Source organism: Pituophis catenifer, unplaced genomic scaffold, assembly GCF_029215685.1.
Source record: "Pituophis catenifer annectens isolate HBS135680 unplaced genomic scaffold, rPitCat1.0.hap2 SCAF_3, whole genome shotgun sequence".
NCBI classification, from domain to species: Eukaryota; Metazoa; Chordata; class Lepidosauria; order Squamata; family Colubridae; genus Pituophis; species Pituophis catenifer.
Window position 1 is genome coordinate 210,548,519 of NW_027256883.1, and position 12,302 is coordinate 210,560,820.

The 12,302-nt window shown below is 42.8% G+C and overlaps 1 protein-coding gene across 1 annotated transcript in view; it reads left to right on the top strand.

Moving 5' to 3' along the window:
- The window catches only part of RGS19 (regulator of G protein signaling 19), a 46,400-nt gene extending 34,683 nt beyond the window's left edge, over nt 1-11,717 (top strand). The window contains exons 4-6 of the mRNA XM_070940152.1: nt 3,996-4,070; nt 8,504-8,738; nt 10,956-11,717. Coding sequence (XP_070796253.1) covers nt 3,996-4,070; nt 8,504-8,738; nt 10,956-11,144 — 499 coding nt within the window. The 3' untranslated portion in view covers nt 11,145-11,717. The remainder of the gene's footprint in view (nt 1-3,995; nt 4,071-8,503; nt 8,739-10,955) is intronic.
- The last annotated feature ends 585 nt before the right edge of the window (nt 11,718-12,302 follow it).

Here is a 12,302-nt window from a genome sequence, read left to right on the forward strand (position 1 = left end):
TTCATGACCTAACTAGGTAACATCGTCAAGGTTAATGTCAGACCAACAATCAAGCAAACAATACCCCAATCGAGAAATTGCCAAAGGAGCCATCAGCAAATAGCCCAACCAAAGAATCTTTTAAGACCGCTCCCACCCACAAGTTACCAGAATATAAACTGAGAGCAAACCCCACTCCTTACTAGCACTGATGATGTTACCTAGTTGGGTCATGAAACGTCTGCAAGAAAACAAGCAAGCTCAGAGAGCACCAAGGACCCCTCATGTCAACCCTGAGCTACAAATATTCTCCTTTATTGGTGTTCATCCTGGTTACAGGAATCATCCAGTTCAGGCATTGCAGTGTCTCTTAAATCTATAATAGTCAAGGTAAAGACAGTTTTTAAGCGAGTTTTGCCCCATTTTACGACCTTTCAATTTTGATCACGTGACTCTGGAGATGCTACAACGGTCATAAGTGTGAAAAACGGTAATAATTTTTATTTTTTTTCCAGAATAGCAATTGGAAGGGACCTTGGAGGTTATGTAGTCCAACCTCCTGCTCAAGCAGGAAATCCTATACCATTTCAGACACGTGGCTGTCTCTTCTTAAAAACTTTAAAAGATTTATTCATTCATTCATTCATTCATTCATTCATTCATTCATTCATTCATTCAATTTATATACCGCCCCTCTCCGAAGACCCAGGGCGGCTCACAATACACTCAAAAAATCACTATAAAAACACTTAAAAATTAAAAACATTAAAAACATTAAAACCCATTGACACCATTCATGGCCAGATTTCGTCGGATCGCAAAGCAAGATCAACGGCCCCAGGCCTGCTGGAAAAGCCAGGTCTTCACCGCTTTTCGGAAGGCCAGTAGGGTGGGGATGGTCCAGACCTCAGGAGGTAACTGGTTCCAGAGAGCTGGGGCAGCCACAGAGAAGGCCCTCCCCCGCGGGCCCGCCAGCCGGCATTGTTTAGCTGACGGGACCCAGAGGAGACCAACTCTCTGGGATCTTACCGGTCGCTGGGAGCTATGCGGCACAAGGCAGTCTCGAAGATAACCTGGCCCTGAGCCATATAGGGCAGGTAATCTACCAAGAGATGACCAGGGTGTGTGAGGGATCTATCCTGAAGAATTCTCAACCCTTCCAAAAATATCACGTCACTTAGGTGCCCAGGAGAAAAATAGTATACTGCTTTAATAAAGAAAAAACAGAGTTGGAAGGGACCTTGGAGGTCTCTACACCACTTCAGACAAACGGTTATCCAACATCTTCTTAAAAACTTCCAGTGTTGGAGCATTTACAACTTCTGGAGGCAAGTTGTTCCACTGATTAATTGTTTTAACTGTCAGGAAATTTCTCCTTTGTTCTAAGTTGCTTCTCTCCTTGAGTAGTTTCCACCCATTGCTTCTTGTCCTGCCTTCAGGTGCTTTGGAGAATAGCTTGACTCCCTCTTCTTTGTGGCAGCCCCTGAGATATTGGAAGACTGCTATCAAGTCTCCCCTACTCCTTCTCTTCATTAAACTAGACATACCCAGTTCCTGCAACCGTTCTTCATATGTTTTAACCACCATTCCCCTAATCATCTTTGTTGCTCTTCTCTGCACCCTTTCCAGAGTCTCCACATCTTTTTTACATCAACCAAAACTGAGTTCAGTATTCGAAGTGTGGTCTTACTAAGAATTAGAATTTTTTATTGGCCAAGTGTGATTGGACACACAAGGAATTTGTCTTGGTGCATAGGCTCTCAGTGTACATAAAAGAAAAGATACATTCATCAAGAATCATAAGATACAACACTTAATGATAGTCATAGGGTACAAATAAACAATCCGGAAACCATATCAATATAAATCGTAAGGATACAAGCAACAAAGTTAAAATCATACAGTCATAAGTGGAAGGAGATAGGTGGTGGGACCTTTGAGAAGATTAATAGTAGTGAAGACATAGTAAATAGTTTGACAATGTTGAGGGAATTAGTTGTTTAGCAGAGTGATGGCGTTGGGGAAAACCTGTCCTTGTGTCTAGTTGTTCTGGTGTGCAGTGCTCTAGAGCATCGTTTTGAGGGTAGGAGTTTATAAGCTTTATAAGGCTTTATAAAGCGGTATTGCTAACTTCGAATGATCATTAAACGTTGAGGGCTACCTATACTTGACAATGCAAATGGAAATGTCGTCCTATCTCTAGACTTTCAACTTCTGATTCCTCTTCTGGCTGGCTAAACATTGAGGGTAACCTGACATCTACTGGCCAAATCAAACCAGACCAGACTCAAATATTCAGGCAGAAAACCCAGGAGCCACATCATCATCTTGTTAATTCGGATTCCATTTGTAGACAATTAATTATTTGCAGTTCGTTTTCATCGGTCCAATTAGCAATCTGGGGATCTGGGTATAATCAAGGCTATGACTGTAGGTTTGGTTTCTCTTTGGTAATTGAGCAACTTCTTATGGCCTCCGTTGAATTTGATGCTCTCATTTTCAACTGGTTCTGCAACTAGAATAGAATAGAGTAGAGTAGAATAGAATAGAGTAGAATAGAATAGAATAGAATAGAATAGAATAGAATAGAATAGAATAGAATAGAATAGAATAGAATAGAATAGAATAGAATAGAATAGAATATTTATTGTCACTTTGAATGTACACTAATCGGCATACATTAAAATGAAATTTCATTGCATACAACTCTCAAAGGGTCTCCACCTGTTTATATAAACACAAACAGGACAAGATAAATAAATACAAAATTATGCATGTACCCACATATATTATATGACACGGAGAAACAGCACAATCTAGTTCGGATGTATATATACCTCCCCACCACACACCCACTTCGCAGTCTGTTTCTTATATATTATAAGCAGTAATCTGAATGACAGGAAGCGAACTTCCTATAATTCCTATAATCTTCTCCGCTGTCCTCACCACTCTCTGTATGGACTTTCTATCTGAGGCTCTGCTGCCCCCAAACCAAACAGTGATGCACTTTGTTAAAACACTCTCAAATGCGCCTCTGTAAAAAGTGACCAGGACAGAAGGAGAGAGCTTGCTCTCCTCATCCGACGCAGAAAATGCAGACGCTGGTTTGCACACTTCACTAAGGATGACATGTGCACAGACTCAACATTTGTGGTTGATCTTGCTATTAATCAACCCGAGAAAATTGAAGTGCCAGTGACAACATTGTTTTCTCTTTCCTGAGGTCCGCAATTGCTTGAGAAATCCTTCGCTTAGGCCAGTGTTTTTCAAACTTGGCAACTTTGAAGATGTTTGGGACTTCAACTCCCAGAATTCCCCAGCCAGCAACCAGCCTAAAGCCGGACTAGAACTCACAGTCTCCTGGTTTCCAATTTGAGGCTTTAATCACTACACCAAACTGCCTTGCTTGAATGCTTTAAAATATAGCCATACAGTTAGTCCTCAACTTATGACCACAATGGAGTCCACAACTTCAATTGCTAAGCACGACAGTGGTTCAGCGAGTTTCGTCCAATGTTACGACCTTTCTTGCCACCGTTGATAAGTGAATCGCTACAGTTATAAAGTTAGTAACCCGGTTGTTAAGTGAATCCGGCTTTCTCCGTTGACTTGGTTTGTCATGAAGATCGCAGCTGTCATAAATATGAATCAGTGGCCAAGTGTCTTGACTTTTGATCACCTGACCCTGGGAATTTTACAATGGTTTTTTAAGTGTGCAAAAGTCACTTGTTTCGGTGCCATTGTAACTTCGAACAGTCACTAAGTGAAAGGTTGTAAATCAAGGACTACCTGTAATTGATAAAGCAACGGTGTTTGATTCAGATCTTCTTCAAAAATTCTTATTTTCTCTGAAAAGTCTGTAGAGATTCTCAGTCATCCAGGTCATGGTTGTCCCAAAAATGCTTTTTTCACGAGGCAACTGGACTTTCTGTTTTTTTTCTTTTGAAGATGTTTTGTTTCTCATCTTATTCTCTCTCTCTCTCTCTCTTTATTTATTTTTTTTCTATCGATAGGAATGAAGACCGAGAAAGGGCCTGGAGAGCATCTCGCGAAACGAAATTGGAGACCATTCCAAACTGTGAATCCTGGTGAGACTCTTTTTCTGCTTGGCCGATGGGCATTCGCACAAACCTGCTTGAATCTGGCTGCAGATCAGGGCTGCATTCACACTGCAATCCTAACCAGGCCAGTTGAAGATCTTGGCCAGATGGGGGTTTGCACGACATGCTAAGCTTTTACTGGGGTTTGATTTTGTGAGTCTTTTTGTGGGGCGGCGTACAACTAAACAAGAAGCTTGGTTGGTTTGACTCAGGGTTCGAGGTTTAAGGTGGCCTCTTGTGCTGTGTGAACTCAGCTTGTTTGGTGGGTTGAAATTGTTGTGGTCTGCCGGCAGCCTGCAGAACTGGCAGTGGAGTCGGACAGTGAGGAGGCTGGGGAGGAACATGGGCCAGTCCTGGAGTCTGGGGAAGGCTCGGACGAGGGCTCTGCGTCGGAGGCAGAGATGGAGTCAGGGCGTCTGGGAGTTAAGCGCGGACTCCGGAGCCTCCAGAGTCGACATCAGAGAGGCAGAGGAACAGAAGGAGCCTGTTCCTAGTGCACACATGCGCAGAGCTGCCAGAAAGCAAGAACAGTTAAAACTAAAGGGACAACTCGGGAGGAAGGCTTGGAGATGATTGGCCCCTCCCTTAAGGCTTAAAAGAGGAGCAAAGACACATGGGCCCTTTGCAGGAAAGCAACATTGTTAATTCTGTTCCCAGTCGGCATCTCTGTTTGATTCTTGACTCTTTGTGGCTTTGCCAAGTAGGTCTTTGGCAGAGTGTCAAGGGAGATAAAAGTTGGTGATTGTCCCGAAAGACTTTTTGCAACTAATTGGGACTCAGCTGTGAATGAACGTAATTCACAGCTGTTGCAATAAAAGAGGTTTTTGGAACTACTCGTGTGTTTTAATGACTCAGGAAGCCTAGGTCACAACAGAAATGTGTTGTGCAAACCCAGAATGTCTACGGAGATACTCAGTCATCCAGGTTGTCCCAAAGGTGCTTTTTTCAGGAGGCAAACTGTTTTTTTTTTTCTTTGAAGACGTTTCGCTTCTCATCCAAGAAAGCTTCTTCAGATCTGATCTGGATCCTTCCATTTCTCACCATCCAATCAGAGCCGAAGAAGCTTCACGGAGGAGAAGTGAAACGTCTTCAAAGAAAAAAGCAGAAAGTCCAGTTGCCTCTTGAGAAAAAGCACCATTGGGACTACAAACCCAGAACAATTAGGTTGAACTTAGCTGCACTGTTTAAGGAGCGTGTTTTTGGACCCCTTGATGGATTGCCGTTTTCTGTTGTTCTCTGCTCAAAGGACTCCTTTGGAGTGCTGTAGAAGAGAATTCAGTCTCATAAAGAAAGGATATATCATCCATTTGAGACCTAAACCAAGAGCTGAGCTTTCAAAACCAACTCTAAATTTCATCGTTGACCTCAACGGAACTTCAAAGTACTTGACGTGCATCTGACATATGACAGCCGTGGCCAGGGGGGTTTTCTATCAGGTTCGCTTGATTCGCCAGTTGCAGCCCTTTCTGGATCGTGACGCCTTGCGCATGGTCACTCACGCCCTTGTCACCTCCCGGCTGGACTACTGTAATGGTCTCTACGTGGGGCTCCCCTTGAAAAGCACCCGGAGGCTCCAACTGGTCCAGAATGCGGCCGCACAGGTGGTTATGGGTGCAACTCGTTGTGCCCACGTGACACCCCTCCTGCGAGAGCTGCACTGGCTCCCAGTGGTCTTCCGGGTGCGATTCAAGGTGTTGGGTTACCACCTTTAAAGCGCTCCATGGCATTGGGCCTGAGTACCTTCGAGACCGTCTTCTGCCACCTTCTGCCTTCTGCCATATTTTCTGTAAAAAATAGGCTTTTAAAAAGCTCTGACGATCCCAGCTGAGTTGCCTGATCGGCAAAGGCTTTTTTTCCTTTTAAAAGCATTGTTTCTACAATCTCTTCGGCTGAAGAGGTTGTAGAAAAAATGCTTTTAAAAGCCTCTGACGATCCCAGCTGAGCTGCGCGATCATCAGAGGCTTTTTTTTTTTTAAAGCATTTTTTTCGGCAGAAGAGGTTGTAGAAAAAATGCTTTTAAAAGTAAAAAAAAGCCTCTGGTGATCGCGCAGCTCAGCTGGGCATGGTGGGGGGGGCACAGGGAGTTTTGCTACTGGTTCTCCGAACCACCCGCCACCATCGCTACCGGATCGGGCGATCCGGTCCGAACCAGGAGCATTTCACCCCTGATCTAATCAATTTTCATTCACGCTCCAAAAAAGGAAGGTGTGCTAATTTTTGGGAAGAGATAGCTTAGGGTTGGGAGGACATCATGGAAAGGAGAGAAACAGGGTGGGTGGGTGGGTTTCCACTCGTGATATTCTCTTCCTTATTTCATTGTATGGTGTGAATCTTGTATTACTAAAAGCTAAGGAGATACAGTCGTCTTTAACTTCCAGCCACAATTGACCCTGTTGCTAAGTTGGACCCTGTTGCTAAGGTCCATTCTGTGACCTTTCTTGCCACAGTTGTTAAGCGAATCACTGCATTTGTTAACAGCAGTGGCCAAAATTGTGGAAACCTTTGGGGAAAAGTCTATTTTTGAGGTTTCATTGGCCACCACTTTTTTTTTTTTTTTGGAGTTTCAAGATATTCCTATTCCACTGCTGGAATGGCCTGGAAATAGCCCAGACGTTCTTAACCCAATTGAAAATCTATGGAACCGACTAAAGAAACTTGTTAGTCAGAAGCGGCCCAGCAATAAAACCCAGTTAATAGAAGCAGTCCTTCAATTTTGGTTTCACATGATAGCAGCTGCAGAACTCAAAGACTTGGTTCACTCCATGGGAAGACGTTGTAAGGCAGTCATTCATGCTAAAGGTTACCCAACTAACTATTAACTGACATGGTGATCATTTTTGTATATCTCATTTTTTTCTACGGTGATAATTTTTGTCTATCTCATTTTGTCTACGTGTTTCACTTTTCTTCTTATCCTGTACCTGTTATTCTAATAGCAAATCCTTCATAAAAGCTATTGCATTGCATCCTTGATTAAATGATCTTCCCATTCATATATAATTTTATGGTACTACTCCCCAAAAAAGTGGTGTTGTTAGCTAGTTTTAGAAAATACACTTTTCCCAAAAGGTTTTCACAATTTTGGCCACTGCTGTAAGTGAATCTGGCTTCCCCATTGACTTTGCTTGTCAGAAACCAGCTGGGAAGATCACAAATGGTGATCACATGACCCTAAGACTCTGCAGTCACTATGAATTACAGGCTGGTTGCTCAGCATTTGAATTTTGATCATATGACTGTGGGGATACTGTGATGATTGGGTGAGGACCAACCGTAAACTACTTTTTACAGTGCCATTGTAGCTTCGAGTGGTCGCTAAATGAATAGCTGTAAATTGAGGACTACCTGTAAGTTGTTTTTGAAAGCCTCCAGTAAAGGAGCGTGAAAGCTCTAGAGCGCTGCTTCACAACCTTGTCAGCTTTAAGACATGTGAGCTTCAATTATGAAAGTTGACTTTAACTGTTGAAATCAACTGGGTGAGATGAGGTGAGTTGTGTTGTTGAACTGTTCATATGTTCCTAATAGACGGACTTTGATTGAATATGACTGCCTTGGATTACTCATTCTGGGGACTTACTACTTGCAAGCTTGACAGTGGTGGTGAATTGTGGGTTAGTTGACTTCAACTGTTGAGATGAACTGGTCGAGTTGAGTTGTGTTGTTGAATTGAACTAGTTGAGTTGTGTGATCTTCAGTTGTTGAAGTTGACTTCAACTATTGAGTTGAATTGGTTGAGTTGTGTTGTTGAATTGAACTGGTTGAGTTGGGTTGTGTGGTCTTCAGTTGTTAAAGCTGACTTCAACTGTTGACTTGAACTCGTTTATTTATTTATTGATTTGATTTGATTTTTATACCGCCCTTCTCCAGCAGGACTCAGGGCGGTGAACAGCCGAGATAAAACAGAGCATACAAAATTTAAAAAACAGTTTAAAAGGTAATTAAATAATTTCGGCCCACAATTTAAAACAACCCAGTTAAAACCAATTTCAAATTAAAACCAAACGGATGGGATCATCTGTTGAGTTGAATTGAGTTGTATGGTCTTGAATTGTTGAAGCTGACTTCAATTGTTGACTTGAACTGGTTGAGTTGTGTTGTTGAATTGAACTGGTTGAGTTGAATTGAGTTGTGTGATCTTCAGTAGTTGAAACTGACTTTAACTGTTGAGTTGAACTGGTTGAGTTGAGATGGGATGAGATGAGATGACTTCACCTGTTGAAGTTGACTTCAACTGGTTGAGTTGAAGTCCGCAGGACTTAAAAGTTGCCAAGGCTGAGAAACACTGCTTTAGAAGGTGTGCAAGAATTACCAAGATCTCATTCCAATAACACATTTCCTTCTCCTCCTCTTCCTCTTTTTTCCCACTGTGACTCACTCTACCTTGCTTTGTTTCTGCTGGATCGCGGCTCCTGTGCCTTCAGCACCAAACCCACCACCGAAGAAATTAAGGTCTGGTCTCAGTCGTTTGACAAGTTGATGAAAAACCCAGCTGGCAGGAACGTGTTTCGGGAATTCTTACGGACTGAATACAGCGAGGAAAATATGCTCTTTTGGTTAGCTTGCGAGGAGCTCAAAAGCGAATGCAACAAGCGTGCCATCGACGAGAAAGCACGGATGATCTATGAAGATTACATCTCCATCCTTTCTCCCAAGGAGGTATATCTTTTCCTATTTTATTCCAGCACCCCAAAATGTTTCAGATAACCAAATTCAGATTCCAGTTTTCATTCAATTGGTAAATGATAGTGCCTGGGCTCTTTTTCTCTTACCTTAGCAGTCCAGAAACTTTTCCAATGTTTTCTCATTCTACCTGAAGACTTATTGTGTGTGCAATTATTAGGCAAGTGAGTATTTTGACCATATCATAATTTTTATGCATATTTTCCACCTCCAAGCTGTATAAACTGTATAAATGAAAAGAAGGACGAGGGTGACATGATAGCAGTGTTCCAGTATCTCAGGGGCTGCCACAAAGAAGAGGAAGTCGAGTTATTTTCCAAAGCACCTGAGGGCAGAACAAGAAGCAATGGGTGGAAACTAATCAAGGAGAGAAGCAACTTAGAACTAAGGAGAAATTTCCTGACAGTGAGAACAATTAACCAGTGGAACAACTTGCCTCCAGAAGTTGTGAATGCTCCAACACTGGAAGTTTTTAAGAAGAAATTAGATACCCATTTGTCTGAAGTGGTGTAGTGTTTCCTGCCTAAGCAGGGGGTTGGACTAGAAGACCTCCAAGGTCCCTTCCAACTCTGTTATTCTGTTTTTCCCAAAGTGGAATGCGTAGTGGATATAAACAGATCAGTTGATGTGTGTTTGTGTAATGAGGAAGGGTGTGGCCTAAGGAAATCAACACCCTTTATCAAGGTGTGCATAATTATCAGGCAGCTTCTTTTCCTCAGGCAAAATGGGCCAAAAAAAAAGAGATTTAACTGACTCTGAAAAGTCAAACATTGTAAAACGTCTTTCAGAGGGATGCAGCACCCTTGAAATTGCTAAAATATTGGGGCGTGATCCCAGAACCATCAAAACGTTTTGTTGCAAATAGTCAACAGGGATGGCTTTTTTTGAAATGTCAGAAATGTTTATCTGTAAATTTTTAGTTGTTTGTTTATTATCCTCACTTTAAACAGATGAAAATAAACGAGTGAGATGGGAACATTTTCATTTAGTTGCATAATAATTCTGCACACTAATAGTTGCCCAATCATTGGGCGCACGTAGATTAAGGAAGCCAAAACCTCGCTTTTACTTTCTTAAATATTCAGGTTTGGGGTTTATTAATATTTTGGATTGACCGAGAGCACTGTAGTTGTTCAATAATAAAAATTAATCCTCAAAAATACAACTGCCTAATAATTGTGCACACAGTGTAAATTCCTTCACGTTTGATCGTACAATCACTTATTAATTTAGTGGGTACACATTTTCGGTCACCATAAGGCTAAATCTGTTTATCTCAAAGAGCCAATGCAGTCCTAGGCTGCATCAACAGCGAGATAAATACTGCCTCCAGTTCTGGTCTCTGTAATAGAGAAAAGATGTTGAGACTCTAGAAAGAGTGCAGAGAAGAGCAGCAAGAATGATAAAGGATCCAGAAACAAATTGTATGATGAACAATTGAGGGAACTGGACATGAAGGGAAGAATTAGGGGTGACATGATAGCTGTCATACAATATTTGAGTGGCTATTATAAAGAAGAGGGGATAGACTTAATTCTCCAAAGCACCTGAGGGCAGAACAAGAACTTATAGGTGGAAGGTCATTAAATAGAGATCTAACCTAGGACCAAGCAGAAAATTCTTGACAAATTTCTTCCTCTATTTTTAACACAACAACTACCTTAGGAGTTGTGATGGGCTGAAAAAGAGGGAATGGCCTAAAGCCACCCAGCCAGCTTTTAAGCCTAAGGTGGGAGTAGAACTCCCAGTCTCCTGGTGATTGGTTCAAAGTCACCCAGCCAGCTTTCATGCCTAAGGCGGGACTAGAACGCCCGGTCTCCTGGTGATTGGTCCAAAATCACCCAGCCAGCTTTCATGCCTAAGGCGGGACTAGAACGCCCAGTCTCCTGGTGATTGGTCCAAAATCTCCCAGCCAGCTTTCATGCCTAAGGTGGGACTAGAACTCCCAGTTTCCTGGTGATTGGTCCAAAATCACCCAGCCAGCTTTCATGTCTATGGCAGGATTAGAACTCCCAGTCTCCTGGTGATTGGTCCAAAGTCACCCAGCCAGCTTCCATGTCTAAGGCTGAACTAGAATTCACCATCTCCTGGCTTCTTAACCCTAACCTCTAGACCCAACTGACTCTCCCTTGATTGACAGTCCACCGAAATCATCTTCCTTCTTGTGTTTTGCCCATCCTCCCTTTTTCTCAGGTCAGCTTGGACTCCCGTGTCCGTGAGGGCATCAACCGCAAGATGCAGGAGCCCTCCTCGCACACCTTCGACGATGCGCAGCTACAGATTTACACGCTTATGCACAGAGACTCCTACCCCCGTTTCCTGAACTCTGCCATATACAAAGCTCTGATCCAGAGTGTCTCTCGGTCATCTTCGGAGTCTTAAGCCCTTCTGTACCATTGATAAGAGACACCAAGTGAAGGATTTCCTTTCCTACAAACAGGTGTTACTGGTTTCCCCCCCCCCCTCTTCTTCTTTAAAAAAAAACAACTCCCACATGAGCTTACAGAACAAAATAGACTGAAGACATAACCCAGCTGAGTTCTGATCACAGACAATAGTCCAGTCGTTGGAAAGGTCACTCCACAACTTCCTGCCCGGTTTTTCTTCCCTCAGAAAAGGGCCTATGCCAGCCGCCATCAAGGACTCAGGCTTCTACTTCCATTACAGAATCTGGATTAGCCCCCAGCCTAGAGATGGAGAATGCAGAACGGAGCAACCAACCAGCAACGGATTGGGAGGTTAGACCTCTGGGGCCACGTGGCAGAAGAAACCAGGCCAAAGCTCCACATCTCCTGGACGATTTGATCTCTCCCTCACGGATTTGTGTTTAGTTTGTTTTTTTAAATTCCTTCCATGTTTATTAAGAATTATTTCCATGGTGTTCTTGTAGACACAACGATCTCAGATGGTTGGAGTGGAAACTGAGGTTAGGCCAATGTTAATGGAATTAAGAAAAGTTCAGATGTTATAAAAAGTACGTTCAGGTTTCCTGCATCTCGAATGCTTTCCGTTCACAGTTTATTCTAGGTAGGGTTCCCTCACCTCAGTTTGAGAAGAAGCAGGGAGCTCTTCAAGGGAAAGAGAAGATAGCTGGTACTTAGCTCTGATGTGGAAGCTCTGTGAGAAAGCCAACTTGAATATTAATTAGGCCAAAAATCTCCCCATCGTTGTAGGTCACATTGTCCACCCATCTCCAATGTACAGTGGTTCCTCGGTACTTGTTGGTAATCCGTTCCAGAGACACGAAAATTGACAGGTACTGAGAAAACCACGTGACCAACTATTCAAGAACTAGACACGAGGTAGCCAACGTTGGCAGGTTCTTACACATTGGCTACCAGGAGAAAGATGAGTGCCGGGACAAGATTTCTGCTTCAAAACATGTCGGATACCGAATTCGACGCATTTTAAAGCAGCTGGGTGCCAAAATATGACTGTGTGTGGATTACAGGGGTTTAAATGACCAAGAGGGTCCTTCAAGACTGCCATGCTGTGGATTTCAGATTGAATTCCAGTTTTCTTCCTTTCTTTAAAAGCTAA